Raw genomic sequence first — 22,170 nt, 5'->3', positions numbered from 1 at the left:
ATGTTTGGTTGGTGAATCCAAACACGCAGCTGGAGATGGCAGGGTGATGGGAGAGCGAGCTGAAGATGACACACACGTACAAGCTGTGGTATCAGTGACAGTGTAGAACGCAGGTGATTATCCACATGCGAAGACACCGACCACAGCTTTGAAATGCACTCAGCACTCAATGCTACAGTCGCCACGCCCAACAACATAAAAACAAATGTGACGAGACTTCTAAGGACGGCAGGTCGTCTTACACAAGGGAGGAACAGGACTTTAACCTCCCTCCTCCCTCTGTTATCACCTCTCTCTCTGTTTTATGGCTTTCCATCGTGCATCCTCTTTCTCACGCCCCACCACTCCCATGAACACAGTCTCCAAATCCATTCACCCCGAGGCCTTTGGGAACAGGTGTTCACGCCCTGAGGTGCCCTATTTTGTGCGTGTTTGTGCATGTGCGTCCTGCTCACACCGTCCAACAGTGGCCTGTGCTCTTTCTCTGTCTGTGCCAAACCATGTGGGACATCCCACAGCCAGAGACGAAGATGCAACATTTCCCATGAATTCATTACATCAGACATTTGCTGGCCAAAGAATATATTTGTGGCTCCTTCGGGTGCTGTTATGCACAAAGCTTGATTAAACCTGGCATTTCTGACTGCTTGAGTCCATGTAAACAGATCATTTCCAACATGGGTTGCATGTTCATATATCATACACAACATCTTTAAAGCTGCAGTAGGTAAGATCGAGAAGAGAGACTTAGCCTGAAAATTTGAACCAACACAAGTTCACGTCACTCCCCCTTCTTCTCCACTGCACTCACGCCTGCCTCCAAGCCCCTCCTCCCTGCGGTGTCTGTGCGGATGCCGTGATAACCAGTAACGTTGGCCTTAGCATTGGAAACAAGCTAACTCTGCCCAGCCGCTACATCACAGTCGCTAACATACCGTACGCGCTGCGGAGTGTTACTGTAACAATCACCATATTAGCTTCATTTATTTATTTATTTATTTGTTGTCTTAGCCACATATGCTGTTGTTGGCAGCAGCGTTATGGGCAGTTTCTCCTTTGTGGGTGGCTGTTGCTCCGCCTTAGCTTTCATTAGCCTCCTGACACCGCTCACAGAGCTGTTTGATCGGCAGCCGGCAGCATGAGCGGAGGGAGGGGGCGGTTCGCAGCATGTGTGAGTAGTGATTGACAGATGTCAGACACTCCCTCAGACGCTCCTCTGGCTCTGATTGGTTGTTTTGTGTCAGGCACGGTGGATTCTTGCAAATCGCAGTAGAAGCAGTAGGTGGGACCAGTGGAGCCGTTTTTTTTCTCACAGATTACATGTTTCAAGTACTGCTGCATAGGGACAGTTTTAGCAAATATGACTAGAAATTACTTTTACACAAGTTACCTACTGCAGCTTTAAGTCTACAGGTGGGTGTCGGTTCATATTTTTCTATTTCCAGACAGAAATGAAATCATTTTTTGACACCATCAATGAGAAAAATAAATATGCCAGCTAGCTTAGCTTTGCTCAAAGACAAGAAACACTGGACAACAGAAATCTTTCACCAAATAACTCTAAATCTCACTGACTAACACGATATATATCCCATCTGTTAAATCCTTACAAACAAAAAACCCCCTAAGTGTAAAAACGACACATTGTGGTTTTACAGGGGTGCCAGACTATTTCTTGGCCAGGTGCAGTGACTTCCTGGAGTCCTCTCATCACCATGAGGTTGCCTGGCAACCAGCGGATTGTACAGACAGACGGAAAGAAAGTGAACAAGTGCGCTTCCCAAAATATCTCTTGAAATACTTTCGAGTGTTTGCAGCCGGGAGCAAAAGTCTGAATTCACTGGTGAATTCACGTATTTGTACTCTGCTCTTTGGACGCCACTGATCACATCTGGACCAGCTGACTCCTCTTTCTCTTCCCCTGCAGCTGACGATCAAGATGCACGGTGGAACAGATTTCCTATTTCTTGCCTCACTGCAACGCCGCCATATCCCTGAGGGACGACCGTTTTACTGTTCACTGGTTGGATCTAGTTTCTATCTTCGACGCCTTGTGCTCACGTGTGTTGCTGTCAGTCACAGTAGAATTGCACTCTAAACTCCTCATCCTCGCGTTTTCTGTTGATAACGTTGGAGTTCTGCAGGTCCTTAGCCTGTTCAGCCACGGCTGCTATCACTGCTCATGTAGGAGTGTTGTGTTAATCTGACTAGAGCAGATTATTAGTGCGTGTGCAAACGCACCTACCAGCCATACTGACCTCGAATTGATCCAACCTTTCAGATAATGATGGATGAAGACGCTTACTGGTGCTAATATGCTGAGGAGCTTGAGAAATATAAAACCTCAGGGGAGTATTGGGAACCTCTGTCCATTACCGCAGCACTTGTGAATTAATTAGAAACGGCCAAATTAAGAAGCAAGAAGGCCAGACTAATGCTTCTCTCTGGGCTTTGCGAGTGGTCCCCATTTGGTGACTGTTTCCTGTGAACTTTCGACGCACTTTCCTGGCACTGATTACAGATAACGCCTGTCTGTGAGGCAATGATTAACCCGGTGGGAAGAAAGAGGGATAATTAGAGATTCTTACTTGAGATTAAAAAGGAAACTCACTTTTAGGCAGAGACTGGAATTTAAAGTAAGACGAGGCAGCGCTGGTAAGAGAGGGCGACTGGAACGAGGTCTGTCTCTAAAGCCCAGAGCTCACAGGTTCAAATCCAATAAGAGCCAGACAACATCTTCTATAAACTGACGGTGAAATGAGTCAAATTCAGCTGCAGGTAAAAGAAAAAATTCATTGTTAAGATTACGTGAGATGGCGAGATGATTCAGAAATTGTCTTGGAAGAAACAGGCAGATGGTGAGAGTTGTGTGGGATGTGATGTACTGAACAGCAGAGTGTCAACTACAGCTGACTGGACTTGGCACAAACACTGGACCACTTATTTGCACTTATCATTTGACATCTTAGAATTGTTTTTAGAGCTCCAACACGATATGAGAGACATTTTACAATCGGAGCAACTTAACTTAGCAGGCTATAATAATTGAATAATAATTCTCAAGTCTACCACTTAAGCTTCTCAGCACATCTTATTACTGCATTAAGTAAGTAAGCTAAAGATGCTAAAGAGCATAGGTGTCATTACAGTATTATTCAGGGCGTCAGTCACACATCAACTTTTTTAAACATGACTAACCATCAGCAATTTGTCATTCTGTAAATGAATACATGCATATAATGCTACTTTTGAATATGGTATGAAGTGAAAAAAATAATTTATATAGCAAAGTGTTACGGTTCTTTCATAACATTAGCATATAATTTCTCCTAATGTCATTTGGCCCATTTTACCACCTCTGTTCAGAGACAATAAAGAGAAAACAGAGTGAAACACCACCGCTGTGTTCATTCCGTCGCTTGTGTGTGTGTGTGTGTGTGTGTGTGTGTGTGTGTGTGTGTGTGTGTGTGTGTGTGTGTGTGTGTGTGAGATGATGATGAATATTTCAGCATCTTCGCTGTCAAACGACACCACCTGAGTTTACAGTGAGTGCACATCGTCACATGAGGGAAAGTGACTTCATGAATGAACTGCAGGTGTGTTTATTTTTATGTGTGACCTCTGTGTGTGTGCGTAATTCCTGTCTGCTGCTGCTCTAACAATGCCACCGGTTAATCTCCAGATTATGAGTCACCCGACTCAACCCTCCACACACATGCACGCACACACACACGGCAAAGCGTGATGCGATGGTTTATCCTGGGGGCAATTGTACAGGGCATGATGCCAAAACATACAGAAATAATGATAGTGTGTGTGTACGCACAGTGTACATAGAGACAAACCTGATCATTACAGCAGACACACACAGTTAACCAAACAAAACATCCCTTCTGACACCCAATCACATTGGTAGAAAATGACTCCACACACACACCCAGGCAAATATCAGAAAGTGGCTTTGTTGTACTGTAAAATGAAACACACACGCCAGCAGGCTGACGGATGTGTTTGATGTAGCATGACCTAATTTTGTCACTTTTTAGAACAAAAAAAAAATATATGTGTGTGTCTGTGAGTGCGTGTGTGTGAGAGAGAGAGGGGGGGGGGGGGGAGAGAGAGAGAGAGAGAGAGAGAGAGAGAGAGAGAGAGACAATGAACTCACACCACTCCACATTCCTTGCATGGCTCACATAACTTTCCTCATCACTGTGTGTGTGTGTGTGTGTGTGTGTGTGTGTGTGTATGTGTGTGTGTGTGTGTGTGTGTGTGTGTGTGTGTGTGTGTGTGTGTGTGTGTGTGTTCTTGCTGCACCCCACCCACACTAATTGTACTCACTCTGAAGCCATACAATTAGCCAGACCCAAAAAAACCCCAATAATTACTACTTCACCTACATGATGCCCACCCTGTGGCAGTGCAGTGGCAGGGTAACATTTCCCATCAGCCCCAAAGGCTGTTAGCAAGTCCACCTCTCAGATTTATCTACATTCTACTGCTTTTTATATTTTCTGTACTTCTGCAGGTGAAACAATAAATGATGCACCAACAGAACACTGAGTATTTCTTACCAACAAAGAAGAGATGAGGAGGAAGAGCTCACCGAGCTAAGAAAGGTCCTCCACTGTGTGTGTACACACATGGGCATACAAACACACACATGTACACAGAAAAAAGTGATTGGACAAATACAAACACACATCGAAATACGAGGGAGCGCACATGCAAAGAAAACCATGCAAAACAGACAAACACAAAGAGAGGTGCACATGTAGACACACACACACAGAAACACGCACATACATACACAGACATACACACCTACGTCTCTGATCAATAAAACATTGCACAAGTTGGAGTTATATAAACGGGAAAGAGAGAGAGAACGAGAGAGATAGCAAGCTGCCTGGTTGTCAATAGCAACAGTGTTCTGCAGTCAGCTCTCCTGCAAAGCATGGTGGGATATCACCATGCTTTGCACCACAGATAATGATTTTGTGTCATCCTATGTGCAGATCCAGTTTATAATACAGATGAATGCGTATTATACTTTAAAATGGATAGCTTTAGCTAAGGCATGCTAACCATCATCTTTCAGCGATGTGACCTCAAACGTTCTGCTTCATCCACAGTCACGCTTGATTCTGACAGGCACTCCAGCTTTACACAAGTTAGCCACCTGCTCTGTTTCACTCTAACTTCTGCTCACGCTCCTCTGCTCCGACAGGAAGCTTCGAACCAATCACTGATACTCACTACAGTCCAGTCACATGGCATTTCCATTTCTCAAACCGAAACTCAACACATTTCAAAACTTAACTCTGCCATGAGACAACTCAATTTGCTATATCTGCTCTTACCGGTCGGCCCCAGGGGGAAAAGCCAGAGAGGGAGCACAAGTGTGTGTATGTGAGTGTGTACATGTATTCACAGTACAGTGTCTCGTGTTCCTGCTGTATGCGACATAATGCAGAGACAGATCAATACAAGCGCTGCTATATGGCCCACAGACATCGGGAGGGGGCTGTCGGGGTAATTACTTCGTCCTCTGGGGGTGTATCACTCTCACAGCCAACAGCCTAGATCTGAATGTGGGTCAATACACACACACACACACACGCACGCACACACGCACGCGCACGCACGCGCGCACACACACACACACACACACACACACACACACACACACACACACACACACACACACACACACACACACGAGTGGCCAGTTGTTCCAGATGTAGGATGGTGGAAGTAAATCCAGGTCAAACAGGAAGTGGACAAGAGCCTAAAAGCATCACAGATACTTGACTGCAGAAACTGATGATTTTAGGTGGTCAATATAATCGGTTGTTATCTGCTGTTGATTCACAGAGTGATGATATGATGCTATCGTATTATCAAGAGTGACAGATGCACTGCACGCACCAGGAACAATTTCAACATTTGACTTTTAATCTGATAAAATGAAACATTTTGACGTTTGGGGGAGTTTAAATGCCAGTTAATCATTTTTTTTCATTGCCTTTGTTAAATCTAGTTTTACTATTTAACCTAATATCTCACTGCTTCCAGGGTGGCAACTGGATGGTGCGTTCAAGTTGCGTTGGATTTACTGGCTGCAAAAATCACGTGTTTTTAATATAAGCAGATGCTTGTATCTGAAAGTGGAACATTGTCAGCGTAAAAAAGAATAACTGTGCTACTTTAAATGTGACAGGAAAGTCAATGGACTTATAAAACACATGTGAATAAGCAGGCTAGTGTATAGTCTGGTGTTGGCAACGTGAGTCTGTGGTTGCAGAGACACACTTTAACGTCTTGAGCTGCTACATGTTGATTTTTCAGTAGGTTTGTGGTAATTCCGGAGATTTGTCAGGGACTGAAGTTAATTGATTGGCCTGAATCACACTAAAATGTAGGAATGATCCTCCGCGTTAACTTCAATGTAAACGCTGTCCGTATGGCATTTTGTCATTCCTGCAGTTTGTTTGTTTCTTCTGTAATTTCCTTCCAACATTTACAATAGGGTTCCTGTCGCTGGAGGGGGGGCCTGGCTGCCGATACATACGTTTAATTAACAGACCAGAATCACGAAATACGATATTTTTGCTTAAAATATGTGCGAACATAGCAGTCAGTGTTGTAAATGTTAAAACGGAAGGCAGCTATAAAATATGAAATAAAGCTGAAGTCTGGCTGAATTATTCTTCAGCTGCCGTTTCCTCTGTGTTGTCATTTCCACACACCACTGTTCAATCTTCGTCCTAAGCGCCCGGACGAAACGTAACGTCACAGAGTCCAATATCGGACAGACTGTTTGTTGTCAAGAATTGACATTTGAACAGATTTACCTGAAAATGATGATTTCCGTCGTTTCGAGCCGACCCTCCGGAGCAGCCAGGCCCGGATGCCCTCCTCCGCTTTATCCGCCCACTGAAGTAGCCTGAAACACGGCTCCGTCTGTGTTCGGTTTCGGTTCCAAACACTCAGATAGAGAAGAAATAATTCCCGAAACACACAGAAAGATATGAGGGGAGTGAGGACGGAGGGCTAGAGACCGAAGCCCAAAAATGTCGTTTGTGTGGCGGTGAAAGCAGTTTAAAGAGGCTGGAGGAGGATCTGCTGTCGACACAGGAGACGGGAGGGGTGCAAGCTAGGTGCCATCAAGTACCACACGGTGAACCATATGGTGATTTCCTGTAATATTTCAAAATAAAACATTCGGAACGAACATTTGTCATTTTTTGGCACAACTTTCAAAATAAAAGCGCCAAAAGTGTGTCAATTAAAAGTGATAAAAATAACAAATTTCATTCTACAATATACAGATAGCCAAGAGAGGCAGATGTATACACATACTCTTACGGTCGTGGTTTAACACAGTAATCATATGAGATGTCCAACTGAAGAGGAAAGTCAACTTATTTCCGCTCTAATGCTAGAAAATTGTCGTTAATTGACGAAGCTCAGAGGAGCGGTAGGAAATGCAGATAAACGAAACAATGGTATCTTTATTTGAATAGCTTTCCTCTCCGCTCTTTCTTCTAAGTCATTCGCTTATAACATTGTAACACTGTGGCTTTTCAGCGGTTTAACACCGCAAAACTGTAGTTAAGTTTCAAATGCACAGGTATATGCTTAAAAGACAATTAACAAAGTTAATAATATTTATGATATTACAAAAATAATTGTTCGTCTTTGTTAAAGGTTCAAAAATGCCTACCATCTCACATCACATAGTTCACTTTTGCCAGAATATAAATGATAAAAATGATTTGCTCTGAAACAATCCTCGAAATTATTACACAATGGTTTAGTTGCTGTTAATTTTTATAGCAACATTCCAACATGAACCTTAGACTGTGTGTAGACTGAGTTAATGTTAAGTGGAAGAGGTGATTGCGTCATCAGAAAGTTGTAAATATCTCATTTTCAAAGGATGAATTTTGATATCATTAACCGCATCTGTGAGACAAGCAGAAACAGAAAAATGTGGCTTTGGGATTGGACAATCAACCGTGAACGAGAACAAAGTTTAATTCTTGGTCATGTGGCGCCACCTGCTGGATAAAACCTGCAGTGACTATAATTCATTTTATCCTATTGATGAACATCGGTAATACAGGGTATAAACAGAAGCAGTGTTACAAGTAAATTTAAACAAAGATGATTATTGATATCACTTGAATTATCAAAAATATTGTTCCTGTCTCATACGGTTGCGATATCTCTCCAGTATAACTTGAAACCCTATTATCAGATATTTCCTCATAACAGAATGACATGTCCTGTCTGGAAACATGCTTTATGTTTTTCCTCAGAGTGATCAGCTTGTACAGATCTTTATGAGGAGCTGCTCACACTGTACTGACAGTGTGTGTGTGTGTGTGTGTGTGTGTGTGTGTGTGTGTGTGTGTGTGTGTGTGTGTGTGTGTGTGTGTGTGTGTGTGAGTGTGTTCATCACTGCCCTTCACTCCCGTCAGACACGCAGTGTGCAGGTTCACAACGACACACAGCCTGACTGGGAAATGTCTCGGGCCGCGGAAAGACTCAGACTGCTGATCAATCATCTTGATCGATCGCCCGCTGCTATCGTATCCTTTAATTCTGCGTTGTTGTGAAGCTCCACAGAGCGGCACAGGCGGATCCGCTAGCCGACGGCTGCGCATCTATTGGCGGACAGCTTCGTTGGGCTAGGCCGGGGTCCCGCTGTGGACGATAGGCCTTCGGGAAAGCGAGGATATAGAGGTTTATTCTAACGTTATTATTGCTTATGAATGCCTTAATAACGTGGATGAATTTGGTTCTTTATAGTCGGCACAGTCGCACCGTTGCTTTGAAAGCCGCCGCTATTGCTACTGAAGCAGTTGTATAACTTGCACGGTAACTCGTTGAAGGGTTAAAGTCGAACAATTTTAGAGTTTTAGTAACAAAAGCTTGCTAAATCTATTTGAATATTTGCGTGAATGTTATGCAGGTATGTTCCAAACAGTATTTCTGTCTATACCTACTGAGCGGATATACTCGCTCACCATATCGCAGAAAGCTGGTGTTTGTTGTCCTAAGGGCTTTTCCGTAAACAGCTGCGAAAGATGTGAGAGCGTGACCCAGCCACATGAGAGGTGGTTTAATGCCAATATGTTTATAAAGGAGTAAGATATTGACATAATTAGGCAGTAGGCCACTGATAATGGTGATTTTCATTATGGGCTTTTTCAACAGCTGGAAATAGGAAAATAGGTCATGATGTGCTGAGGTTTTTATTATTTTTCTGCAAACTCAAAGGTGTGAAATGTTTGGTGCTTTCGACTTGATCTAAACTGTGAAACCTCTGTCTGAACGACCTCTCCAAGACATCCCAAAACTGGGATATTAAGGCTTTGACACTGCTCAGATTTGTGAAGCGATACAACCTGCTCAGCGTCTGTTGCTGAGACATTGTCACTGCTTTCTTAGTCTCCTCCTTGACTGACCGTCTTCAGAGAGCTGCACCAACATCTGCTCATACCTTCGCTTCCGGTCACCCACACAGACTGAGGTAAGGACACCATCTTCATTTTAAGCTAACATTGTAATTCCAGCTCAGCATTTGGCAGCCTCAACAGATCCCTCAGGCTGAAGGTTTATATGTACAATTACACAATCCATATTTAGCCCTCACCTTTGACACAGTTCTCCAGCGATCCCTTAGGCCCCCTCATATGTCCCACTTTTCTACTCCACTGTAATAGCTGGGGGTGCATTCAGTGTCATTTATTCAGGAGACAACTAAACCCAGGCTTATTTTTAAGCTAGTTTTGTGGCATTCCAACTAAATATTAAAGCACTGACATGTGGTGATGTTGTGTGTGGTCTTTTTTTTTTGGTAGATACACTCTTGATACCGACCTGCTGACCCCAGAGCAGCGACTCTCCTATGAGGAAAATGGCTTCGTCGTCATCAAGAATCTGGTGTCTGAAGAGGACATCAACAGGTTCAGGTGAGCATCGGAAACCCTGCAAAGACAAAAAAAAAAAAATTTTATCGGAGCGTCTCAGCATAAAGACACCACAGCAGCAAACTCAGTAAACATAAATGCCTCTAAAGACAATGGTATTGAATATTTGTACCAAAATGACTTTCAGTTTGTTTTTTTATGGATCTGAATATGATCTATGTGTGTTCTACAGGGAGGAGTTTGAGCGGATCTGTCGACAGGAAGTGAAGGTTCCTGGTCTGGTAGTGATGAGGGACTTAGCGATCATTAAGTCAGAATTCGTTCCGGATCAAAAAGCGGTCTCCAAACTCCAGGACTTCCAGGAGGATCCTGAACTGTTCCGGTACTGCGCCTTACCACAGGTAAAACACACACGAGCAGCTCAAAACAGGTCCTTGTTTTAATCTGTTGGCTTTAAACTTTTTTTTTTATGAACAAACTATTGTTTTATTCTGAAAAGCAGCTTTGCTTGATATCATTTAAACCTGGACACTGTTGGACAAAAATTCGTCTATGTTTTTCTATGTCAGATTCTCAAGTATGTGGAGTGTTTCACTGGACCCAACATCATGGCCATGCACACGATGCTGATCAACAAACCTCCTGATGCAGGTACGGAGAAATTAAATAATATTTACAAGCAGCTGGTTAACGTTCGTAGGTTTGGTTTTCATCTGGAAACACTTGGACGACCTCAGCAGCTGTTGTATTAAAGGATTCATCTTTCTTTTCAAATCAATCATCAATAACCAATCATCCTCACTTAAAGGTAACCTGTGCAGTCTTTGGCCACTAGTTCCTCTGTGGAGCAGCGCTTAATGAACAGGTGCCTGTTTTGTTGTCTTGCTGCCGCTTTCATGCTATTCTGAGCAACAGGTGTCATGAGATGTCTCTCCCTTTGTCTCAGGTAAGAAGACGTCTCGTCACCCGATGCATCAGGATCTGCACTACTTCCCGTTCCGCCCAGCAGACAGGATCGTCTGCGCCTGGACGGCGATGGAGAAGGTGAACCGGCAGAACGGCTGCCTGGTCGTCCTGCCGGGAACACACACCGGCACCCTGCTTGAGCACGACTACCCCGAGTGGGAGGTATAAACACAAACACACAGGAGGCACGATTGCAACTGCGCGGAAGTATACTCACATATACACACTGTCTTGTGGGTCCTCAGGGTGGCGTAAACAAGATGTACCATGGAGTGCGTGGCTACAACCCGCACCACCCCAGGGTGCACCTGGAGATGGAGAAGGGCGACACCGTCTTCTTCCATCCACTGCTGATCCACGGCTCTGGCATGAATCAGACGCAGGGCTTCCGCAAGGTACCCATAATCCATCTGGGAAATCATAGTAATAGACGTGATGCAAACACACGCGGTGAATTATATTATCAATTTAAAGATGTGAACGTGTGTGTGTGTGTGTGTGTGTGTGTGTGTGTGTGTGTGTGTGTGTGTGTGTGTGTGTTTCCAGGCCATCTCCTGCCACTATGCCAGCGCTGACTGCTATTACATCGACGTGAAGGGAACCACACAGGAGAACATTGAGAAAGAGGTGATGGAGATCGCGGCCAGGAAATACGCTATGGGCGACAAATTGACCCTCAAGGTCAGACATTCACATGACATTCCTGTTTTTAGGACCATTGCATTTGACAACATGATGTAATATGCAAAAGGATGAAAGTGTGAAATTTTTGTTTGCACACACACAGTGCAGTCAGACAGAGCATGAGAGCAGATATATGAGAATGAATGGCAGTGTGTATGTTATTGATTTTCGGCTTGCAGGCATACACTTTAAAGCTTTGTGCAATGAAAGCCTCTGATTTGTTTTGTTGAAGTGACCCTTTAACTGTGCTCCCCCAAACAGGATACGTGGGCTTTCCGAGGCCGCCTGGTGCAAGGAAAGAGGATTTCACTGTAAAGACACCACAGGAGTGCTGCATAAAATTACAGGGTGACTAATCACGGTGCTGGAATAAGAGAAGATTGATGGTGATTGGATAAGAAGCAACAGGGCATGTTCACACTGGCGCAGAAAGTGTTCGAGGCTTTCTTTGACTGCTCTGTAAAGCCATCATTAAGACGTTCATATACAGTCCCTAATTTCCCTTCATGATGGAGGAGTGTAATTTTTATTTTGCCTCAGAGTTTGTCCTCATTGTAACATTTTGGAAATGAAATCCGCACAACAGAAAACACCTCATGCCGCTTGCCTTACAGCATTTTACAGCACAGCAGCGTGAATACATCCTGAAAAGATCGGTTGGCGCATTGATTCAGAAAAGAAAGACTTATTATGCGTGAGAGAGGTGGAGCGAGGTCGAGAGGGAGAGAGAAGGTGAAGGGAGCGAAAGAGAGCGTTGAAAGCTTTGTGTGAGGAATGTGTGCATAATCAGTGATGACTGTAGCTCTTGTTAATTAACACTAACAGAGGCCTTGATCTTACACTGCCTTATGTAAAGGTATCAACGTGATGATGCTGATGAGTTAATGGATGTTTGTTTTCTAGAATCTTGATGTGATGTGGGAAATGTTTTAACAACACTAATGATAGAAAACGACTCCTGTAATAATGAGACTTGTATAATTGTAACTAGTAAATAATAGTTTTGTAATAAGATTGTAAATGATAAAGTCTACAGCATAAGTAAGAGCAACTAATGTAATAAAATCTTGAAATTCTGACAGCATAGTGACATGCAGTAATCCAATTCATAAGTAATCTGCTGATTATGTTAAATCAACATAAAGTAGTTTGTCGATCGTGATTTAATACGTATTTATCGATTGATTTATCAGAAAAATTCTTGTTTGCTTTGACCATAATGACACTGTGTGAAGTCTGGCGGCATCATGTAATGACACTGAGGTAGGTGGAAATGTGTTGTGCTTCATTAGGGGTGAAAATTATGTAACCAGGCAGAAAAACCCCTAAGTATAAGGGATTATGAGAAGGTTAATCATTCTCAGTATCTGCCCTCCACACATGTTCCACGCAGTTCTAGGTGCATCAGAGGAAGTTGCTCAAGACTTAATGACATTTCAAAGGTCACATGTTGGTCTCAGAAGATTTGGCTGTTTTCAGATGGAGGTCCAGTTATTTCCTGGCTCCCTACTGTAGACCCCCCCCCCCCCCCCCCCACCACCACCACCACCACCACCAAAAAAACCCCACCTGATCCAGCACAGCTAAGAGAGTGTGTGTGTGTGTGGGTGTACTCAAGCGGCGGCTTTGTTCAAACCCAGAAGGAAGCTCTCAGATCTTAGTTTAATCCAGAAATGCAGGAAATTCATTCACATGCAAGAGAGGCGAGATGCAGAGGCTTTGTCACAGTCAGCATCACAGGAGGTGGTAAACTGCCTCACACGCACACACACACACACACACTTGTGCACATAAACACAAATGCACAGAGGGACACACTTAAAAGCTGACACAAACATATGAACCCTACAGCTTAGCAAAAGCAGATTCAGCTATATTTCCATATATCCACCCACAGGCGGCATGCTCCTTCGAAAGATGTATGAACACACATTTGTACAGTACGTGCACACACATGCAAATTCACACAAAGGAGCACACAGAGAAGTTTCTCACACACAGGTCTGACTGCAACAGTTCACTGACTGCTGAACGTTCCCCAGACTGTAGATCTGTTGTCATGTCAAAGCGGCCAGTCGTCTCTGCCCAGTTTCCTTTGCAGGAAACTGACACACATTTCAGATTTCACAACATCAGGCACAGTCAAAGGAAAAATCCAGAGCAACCTCTGAACTTCGCATCTCCCAATTCAGGCGACACTCCTCATATGCAGTTCAATAGCCTGCAGCACAATGTTGCATTAACCACAGGTTAGTGCAATAAAGTATGCTGAGCCCAGAGCGTATTCATACCTGGAAGGATAATGAAGGGGTCCAGTACAGTTTCAGGATGTTGCCGCCTGCACACACTCTGCCTGCAAGGGAATTACATCATTCAATATAGAAAAGAAACAATGCACAATAGAGCATTTTATAAAAGGTAAAAAAAAGGGTTCTGTTAAATTCTGTTATAATATTGTTATTAAGTGGAATTATTTTGCAAAAGCTACACATTAACAATACCTATAATATTCTACCTATACAGTATATCTTCTTTTGAGGGGACTTATGGTTGATTTCAGCTTTAAACTTTGTCAAGCAGTCTTCAAACTGCAAAATGACCCATTTACCTCCCATAATAAACTTCAAGCTTAGTGAACTTTGGTCAACAAAGAAAGTACACATAAACAGGACATGTCTCTGTGAACAGCTAACGTGGAAGACTGTACAAACTCCATCCACCCACAGAGACAAAAGAGCCTCTGACCTCCAGGATGAGTGTTTAATAAATGATGGGTGGGAGGTGAGAGACATGTCGTCATTCATGTCAGCCACCCATACTTGGCCAAAGAAACGCATCTCATTGCTAACATAGATACCCACCACATGGCCATGATTTGATGTCCTATCCTGAGGGTCCAGCTGGCGGCTCTAGTTACATGCAGGCACCACAGCAGCAGTGAGGCCTTTCACTTCCTGGTCCCATTTTTCTCTTTCAGAATTACAAACAGAGGCAGAAAAGTCCTCATTGCTGACGATACTTAACTGTTACAGATCGCTCCTTAATTCTAGATTCTGTGTAAAAATCCTGTGAAGACCCAGAAAACAATACACTGAATATAATTCACATCAATTTCTGCATGTTTAAAGCTGCTGTGTTCAATACTTCTACAGCTATCGGGGTCATATGACCATGGGCAATGTGAAAAGGGGTCACTCATGGTGACAAACCCACAGGGAGCTATCACCTAAATGTTTTGGTCATCCAGCCGGTGACTGTGCTTTTTAGGTTCAGACTCATTGCTTTAGTCAACCTCGTTTGTAGCCACAGCAGGTGATGATACAGCCACAGTGTGCTACCTGCCCTGCATTCAACTGTAGACATACAAATTAGCGACTAGTCTGTCAACATAATAGAGCATTTTGCAGCTGAAGAGTTGGATATTTCGCTCAGGAGACCAGAAACACGACCCCAAATGAATGCTAATGCTGCTCCTTGTCTGCAGGATGTCTAAGCAGGTGATCGTTTGCTAACATGGTGGCATTTCAACTTTGTGAGGTGACAGTATGTCAACATGTTGCGCTGCAACAAGGGTGACAAGTGGTTTAAGTGAAATGATGCAGACATACTGCAAGCTAGCAGTAATTCAAGAACGTCTCAATGATACTGTGGGTATACATATAGCACTTTGTATCATTTGGGGTCACCAATGAACAGTGACGTCTCCTTGATTTTTGACTTCCATCCTGCACAAATCATGGTTTCCATTCCACTGTCCTCCTCTTTTTTCACCTCGCCCATCACTCATCCTTTTCCTCCATGTTTACTTCTTCTTCTCCTCTGGGCAATCGAATTTCCAGCAGCTTCCCTCCCCTCCCTGACCCTTTCTCTTCCTCTTTCTCCTCCCACTCTCCCTGCCTCTCCCACCTTCCTCCCTTCCCTCACTCATCTTTCTCAGTTCAGTTCAGTTAGGTTAGGTGTGCTGTTAAGTCCAGTAGAGGTCTTGCTTTCCTGGCTCAGGATGTCCTGGACTCCAGTCATTATGCTCTCTTTGCTCACCACCCTCCTCATCCTCACCTGTGAGTACCTTGTTTGGGTGGATGGGGAAAAGCGAATTTGTGGCGAGGGGTATTTTTGGATTATACATCCTCAGGGGAGATAGATGGAGTTTTGAGGGTACAAAGGACTAATAAGTGCTGTCATCCCTTAATATGGAAAAGAATACTTTAGAAATCTGGGGGTATCGTCACTTTAGACCTTTATCATGACTTTAGACCTTTGTGGGTATCAGAGTTTAAATAAATTCTACATATATTCTTAAATGCAAGATTAATAATAGCCCATAATTTGTTCACTCTAGTTTAGGGGTAAAAGGGATCACTGTGAATCAAATTGGAAAACTTTTCTAAAAGCTTGATTGGGTTGATTGTTAAATCTCATGTCCGATTAAATTGACTTTTAATTGCATTAAAGTTTTCAGTCATTGTTTAAGGCAAGTGAGGACAGTAAATGTTGCCTGTTGAACTATAAGAGCCAAGGTAATGTCACTCAGCTGTTACTCAGACCAATCAGTGAAGTATTGGGCGTGGTATAGATAATGATGACAGTGAGGAGCACAAGTCTGAATTGTGAGTGAAGTGAAATTTGATGGATGTCCTTACAAGGCGAGACATCTTCCAATTGACGGTAATTCTTAAAAATTATGGTTTGGGCTATTTCAATCCTGTTTCATATGTGCTGCATCGATCATTCATAAAGGGACAATAGCCAACGCAATCTTCCATATACGGTGACGATGGAGACGCCTGTTACACTAATCTTGTGTGACTGAGCTTTTGTGTTTTTATAATTTCATTTTACATGTATTTTTGTTTGCAGTTTCATTTGTATCAGCTTTGAGACATAATTTCTAACTGTAAGATGAAGTAGTACCTTGCATAGGACATTTTTGGCACAAACAGCAAACACTGTCTAAGTTAAGCCATGATTTCTTTAAATATTGTGTGTCCACATTTTAAAACCTGGGTAAATGCATACAGTTTGAGATATACTTCTATTACTTTCAGCATGCATCTGCCAATAGTAATGTTACAATATTGGCCTCAAGCGCTTGCTTTGTAGTTAAAGACGGGAAATTATAATTTCTCCATTTCCTCACACTAGTTTCCAGTGTGATGGAATGTGCAGCGGTCCGGGACGACACAAAAGAAGACAATTCTGAAGGTGATAGCTGTTCAACGCCCTTTTACTGTTTCACATAACCTTGCTACATATGCCCGCTTAACATGACCTTCACCTTCTGACCTCTGACTTTAAGGGGCAGGACGGCAGGTGTTCATGCCCGAGTCGGATGCCTCCAACTTCTTCAAACGGCGCAGTCGCCGCTCAGCCCGATACTATGCTGAGTATCAAGGTAAGTCCTCTGCCAGGAGGAAAGTGTTTTGCGCTTTGTACAATGTGCTTAAGGGCTGTCAGTCATCTCACTGGCAGAAAACAGCAGCATTGTGAGTAAAGTGGTTGCTCGGTTATATTTATTTATATTTGGTGTCATGTGTGGTTGACTTGCCTCAGCGTTGCCTGAGTGGTTTATGCGTGCACATTGTGGACAGTCTAAAATATGGCATGTTTGGCCTCCCATAGAGAACTTGTGTGTGTGTGTGTGTGTGTGTGTATGTGTGGGAGTGTTGGTTTATTGGTTTGTAGTTGGACTCTGAAGATGATATGGTTTGAGGTTTTGACTGCAAGCTGTGAAAGAGAGAAATAGAAAGAGAGTAATGGAAACTCAAGCAGGTGTTGTTCTATACAGTAGCAGGTCTTAAATCTGACAGACACACACACACACACACACACACACACACACACACACACACACACACACACACACAGACACACACACACACACACACACACACACACACACACACACACAACCTGGAGGCTGTAGAGGGAGTCACAGGGTAGTATGGAGCAGGCTCTCCCTCTCTCAGTTTCTTAGTACAATAAGCTCATTCTTCCACTGCCAGCATCCTGTGCGATACAGAACGCCAACGCACCTCAAACCAAATGAACAAACACACAAAAGAAGTGTTTCTGGACAATCCTGCATACACTCAGGAATTTATTATGCATATCTATCACCGAAGTCTTTCCAAAAACTAAAAACAGGATTCCCGTACTCTTTTATCTGAGATAAAAGCAGAAAAAAGGCCAGACTTACTGAAATGATTTTCAGTGATTGTCATCTTTTCAGTGAAGTTTGTTCTTGTTACTTCATCCTTTTCGCCGGTGGAAAACCCATCAGAGAAGCCCATGCGTGCCCCTGAGTAGGCCTCCAGAGACAGGCTGTGGGTCATTTCACCTTGCCCGTCCATTAAGCGGACCTCGGTGCTGGACAAACAGGCCCACTTTCTTGGAAAAGGAAAAAGAAAAAGGCTGACTATGTTCCTTGCCAGCTCGGTTCATGCGAACATGAGGGGACAGCTGTGGGACTGTTTGTAAGGACTTTATTTTTGTCGCAAATTCATACCAAGCTTGTCTGGTAGCTTGTCGTGGTTTGTCAGCCAATTTCGTTATTTCATATAATCTTTTGAACCTAATTTGGTTTAAGATACAAAATAACAAAATTTATAAAGGGAAAAGGGAAGTTTCGTGCTGCATTGCTCTATTATTCTAAAGATAACACACAGAGTGGGTATGTCCAATATTTCCAACAGATGCTGGATGATTGCATAACCAAGTGTGACCTCAGTGCAACTGTCTTATAGCTATAGTTGTCTTCTCCAAACTTCTTATGATTTTCCCTTTTACCATATGATCTGTTATTCTAAGGCCAAGGAGAGTTGGTTAGGAAAGACACAAGGACATTACATCAAAATTCATTGTGGAGTATACAGTCTTCTATTTCAAGTAATGCTCATGCTATCGCTTTGGCATACTCCATATTCAAGAAGAGTATTCCAAAAAGTGAAAGTAGGGTGATTTAGCAGTATCAAAATAAAGATGGGGTGGGAGGTAGAGGCAGCAGGGATATCTGTTAACAGGCGAGTAGTTTTACATGTGAAGTGACTGTGACGGTGGGTGTGAGCCATGTACACCTAAGCCCCAAATCAGCGGCCTATTTACAGGGAAAATCAGTTTGCAGACTGTTTGCAGGACTGTGTTTACATGAAATGTGATATAATCTTTACACTTTTAACAAGCTTGTTGTGATTCGAGTAAAATGAACTTAAAGAAAAACTCAGACGGTGTCGTAATGTGTACAGTGGCTGCCCTGTACCTCCATGGGAGGGGATGTTTGGTTTTGTACAGTGATGGAGGAGGAGGGAGGTGTCTGTGTTTACACGATTTTCTAACACACGATTTTCTAACACATACAGTGAGGACTATGGATTAGCCATTTTAATTTGCTTTTAACACCTCACTAGGCCCATTAGAATTACTCATTTAGGGTTAGGGTTGTCTGACCTGATGAAGGTGCTCAATGAAAATTCAGGGGATAAATCTGGGCATCAAATTCAAAAGCAATCCATCCAGTAGGTGTTGGAATTTGTCACTCATAATAAATAAATGCCACCCTCGTGGTGGCACCAGAGGACTCAGGTGATCATCAAAGTCAGTAGCCTTGGTTTCATCCTCTGGGGAGCAGCAATGCTTGAAGATTTGGTGCGCATACATCGAGTAGATGTTGAATAATTCACAGGACAAATGAAAACTTGGACCTCCAGTAAGGCTACAGGGCAGGTCAGGGAATCACCAAAGTCATTAGGATTCATCCTCTGGGACCATGAGTGTCTGTACAAAATCTAAGATCAATCCATCAAAGAGCTGATCAAGTGGAATACTGACTGATCAACCATCCATTGGACCACTTCTCAGCTCTCCTTCCCCTTCTCGTCTCCACAGCTGAGCAGAGGGTGAGGCTTTCTGCAGACGAGCGGAGGAGGGAGTACAACGAGGAGCAAAGGATCGAGTACGAGCACTACGCCGAGGAGGAGCGTGATGGTAAGACATGGCTGCAGCTGCTTTCAGTTTCACAAGCTTTCTTCGTGACTGTCTTTCCTCGACTTGAGGGTACAGTCATCGAAGTGCTTGAAGCAGAAATTAATTCCATTTCCTATGAAATAATAGACATAACCCTCCATTTTCACCCCTTTTTACCCCTAATATAGCAGCTTTATGTCATACTGTGAAGGCTAACCTTAATTGATCGTTGCAAAAAACCTTACATTTACTTGAAGACAGTCCTAGTTTGTGTCTTAAATGAACTTCACGACACTCACGAGCCTCTGGACCACGGCAGAGCGCCTGAGACTCCACACCGAATCAAAGTGACCATTTGTGGTCGACCACAAGCTGACAATCTTCCCTGTGGTTGTCTGTCCGGTGTGATATAGCTGCAGTGAATTTCTAAACTAAGAACTGCTAACCATAAAGTTGTGACTTGGTTTTATATGTAAGCAACACAGTGTTTTGGGTGGTTTGGGTCAATGAGTTGCTACAGGAAAACAAAAAGATCTCTACCAGGTCACACCAAAGTTTTGAAGAAACTGCCATAAATGTCAAAACTGTATATTTCTTATGTCTCTATTAGCTCTTTCTGCTGCATTTACACCATGTAAGTGTGTGTGTGTGTGTGTGTGTGTGTGTGTGTGTGTGTGTGTGTGTGTGTGTGTGTGTGTGTGTGTGTGTGTGTGTGTGTGTGTGAGAATACCTCATTCTAAAATGGTTAACCTCATTGCGAGCCCTGTTGTCCCACCAGTTTATTGGAAATTTAGCCTAAATTAGCGATTTTTTCATGTTACATATTTGTAACAAGTCATTAGCAAGTGAAACCAGACAAACGAATTGCATTTGCTCATTGAATTGACTGAATTTGTGTTACTTTTGGACTTTAAGTAGATGTTTTGCCAGTGGGTGGCTTTGTTGCCATTTTGTTTGTGGTTTGTTGAGGCATGCATTTGTAGTTGTTTTCACCAAGTGGATACTGGAGCTAACAATTGTAGCTAGAATTATAAGTACAACTAACATGGTTTTTCCTTTCTGGCTGCTTGTAATTACAGTCTATATGATAATGCGTGTAAGCTGGTTTGCTAACTCCAAAGCTAGCTAATTGCTAACAACTTATATATATTATCACTTTATAACTGATATATCAACTGTATTAGCACACAGTGGCCTACACATTTGGAGACATGGACCATATTAGCGTTCATCTGGTGTTTCAGGCACCCTGACAACTATCCTGAGAGAAACATCTGGCACGGCTAACTGTTATGGCTAAAAATACCAAATGCTAACCAAAACAGTAAAGCCGTGGGCTGGAAAACCAAAACGATTAGCTAAAAGATGCTATAAAGATGGATAGAGGCGAGGGGAACTGCAAAGTCGAGTGATAAATTTCACTGTGATTGGAAAATCAGTATTGCATGTATTAGCCATGTGATCCTTTGCTAGTATAAAAATGTTGATTTTAGACACTTTTTAAATGTATTTTTACATTTTTCTTTATCCACAGAGCAAAATGAGAGATCGAGGGAGATACATGAACAGTTGCGAGAGTATCACTACGACGGCCTGTATCCCCGCTACTACTGGTTCCACTGAGTGCAGCTATGGAGGACCGGGCTGCAGCACCTCTTATCCGCACAGTGCTAACACAGCCATCACAATGTACATCTCTTAGTTATCTCCATATTTTCCCCTACTTTAATCTACAAGATAAAGGGTTTCTTTTCTTTTTTTAACAAAGCCTAAATTGTGCAATATTTGTCTCCATGTCAAACTGTAAAATGTATTAAAAGTGCAGTTTCTGTGTTGTAAGCTTAACTTTGTCATTAAGTGGAGGCATACATTTTGCATGCTTGTTTTTATTGTCTTCTTTTTTTTGCCTGTACATACAAGCTACTCAGTGTCCAGCAATAAATCAACCTCTTTCATTGACGGCTGACTTGTTTTGCTGGAGGGGGATTGTAGCTTTATTTTTGCAAAGAAACTGACTTTTAAATAAAGAGGAGTTTCCTGATTCCCAGACCACTGATGTGTTTTTACTTTCAATAGCACTGTCTGGTATTTGGAGTATTTAAAGGGAGGGAGGCGGTGTGGAATAAAAGAGAAGATGAGGTGAGCTGCAGAAGTCATCAGGCCAAAATGAATCCCACATTCCAGAGTGGAAATATTAGACACAAACTGGGCAAAGGAGAGACAGACGAGGTGAGAGAGAGGGAGAGAGAGAGAGGGAAAAAAGTGGCGAAGGGATAATGAGCGCAAATTAAACCCTCAAAATGATGTGGCATGGCACGCCGTACTTGCTAAACACACAGCTTCAAATCCAAAAGCCTTATTTTATCTCAATGATTCCACCTCAGACCTTTCCTGTTCAAGGCCGTGTGGATTGGCTCGCAGACTTGAGTGAGCGCCACCTGGCCTCAGTCATCACGCCAACACATGGAGTGTGTTAGAGGACGGTTGTGTCCTGTTACAGGAGACTGGTTCAGTCCCCGTAAACCAAATGTCCTACTGTTTAAGAAGGGCTTCTTGGTGGCAATAATGTCTCAACCTCCTACTGTTACAATAAAGTGCTGTTATTTTTGTTACATAAGCA

The 22,170-nt window shown here is 43.0% G+C and overlaps 3 protein-coding genes across 3 annotated transcripts in view; 2 read left to right on the top strand and 1 right to left on the bottom strand.

Moving 5' to 3' along the window:
* cdk17 (cyclin dependent kinase 17) overlaps positions 1–7,179 on the bottom strand; it is a 32,617-nt gene extending 25,438 nt beyond the window's left edge. Inside the window, exon 1 of the mRNA XM_070991740.1 lies at positions 6,855–7,179. The gene's annotated coding sequence lies outside the window, so the exon portion shown is untranslated. The remainder of the gene's footprint in view (positions 1–6,854) is intronic.
* A 1,231-nt stretch (positions 7,180–8,410) lies between these two features.
* On the top strand, positions 8,411–12,670 carry phyh (phytanoyl-CoA 2-hydroxylase). The gene is made up of 9 exons (XM_070992515.1): positions 8,411–8,597; positions 9,486–9,541; positions 9,873–9,983; positions 10,174–10,342; positions 10,511–10,592; positions 10,888–11,069; positions 11,153–11,302; positions 11,454–11,588; positions 11,853–12,670. The coding sequence occupies exons 1-9, from the start codon at positions 8,532–8,534 to the stop codon at positions 11,904–11,906; spliced, it is 1,005 nt and encodes a 334-aa protein (XP_070848616.1). The 5' UTR covers positions 8,411–8,531; the 3' UTR covers positions 11,907–12,670.
* A 1,873-nt stretch (positions 12,671–14,543) lies between these two features.
* Positions 14,544–21,356, top strand: ucmaa (upper zone of growth plate and cartilage matrix associated a). Its single transcript, XM_070991514.1, has 5 exons — positions 14,544–15,649; positions 16,734–16,793; positions 16,888–16,983; positions 19,473–19,571; positions 21,085–21,356. The coding sequence occupies exons 1-5, from the start codon at positions 15,280–15,282 to the stop codon at positions 21,171–21,173; spliced, it is 714 nt and encodes a 237-aa protein (XP_070847615.1). The 5' UTR covers positions 14,544–15,279; the 3' UTR covers positions 21,174–21,356.
* The last annotated feature ends 814 nt before the right edge of the window (positions 21,357–22,170 follow it).

This window comes from Chaetodon trifascialis, chromosome 22 (genome assembly GCF_039877785.1).
Source record: "Chaetodon trifascialis isolate fChaTrf1 chromosome 22, fChaTrf1.hap1, whole genome shotgun sequence".
Lineage (NCBI taxonomy): Eukaryota > Metazoa > Chordata > Actinopteri > Chaetodontiformes > Chaetodontidae > Chaetodon > Chaetodon trifascialis.
Note: the sequence above shows the minus strand (reverse complement) of the source record. Positions and strands in the feature narration are given on the sequence as shown.

Excerpts from the sequence above, each read along its gene's own strand:
- phyh (XM_070992515.1), top strand. The coding sequence starts at position 8,532 with ATGTCTCGGGCCGCGGAAAGACTCAGACTGCTGATCAATCATCTTGAT. Across the intron at positions 9,542-9,872 it reads GGTCACCCACACAGACTGAG|ATACACTCTTGATACCGACC; the intron begins GTAAGGACACCA and ends TTTTTTTGGTAG. Across the intron at positions 10,343-10,510 it reads GGTACTGCGCCTTACCACAG|ATTCTCAAGTATGTGGAGTG; the intron begins GTAAAACACACA and ends TTTCTATGTCAG.
- ucmaa (XM_070991514.1), top strand. The coding sequence starts at position 15,280 with ATGAACAGTGACGTCTCCTTGATTTTTGACTTCCATCCTGCACAAATC. Across the intron at positions 16,984-19,472 it reads ATACTATGCTGAGTATCAAG|CTGAGCAGAGGGTGAGGCTT; the intron begins GTAAGTCCTCTG and ends TCGTCTCCACAG. Across the intron at positions 19,572-21,084 it reads CGCCGAGGAGGAGCGTGATG|AGCAAAATGAGAGATCGAGG; the intron begins GTAAGACATGGC and ends CTTTATCCACAG.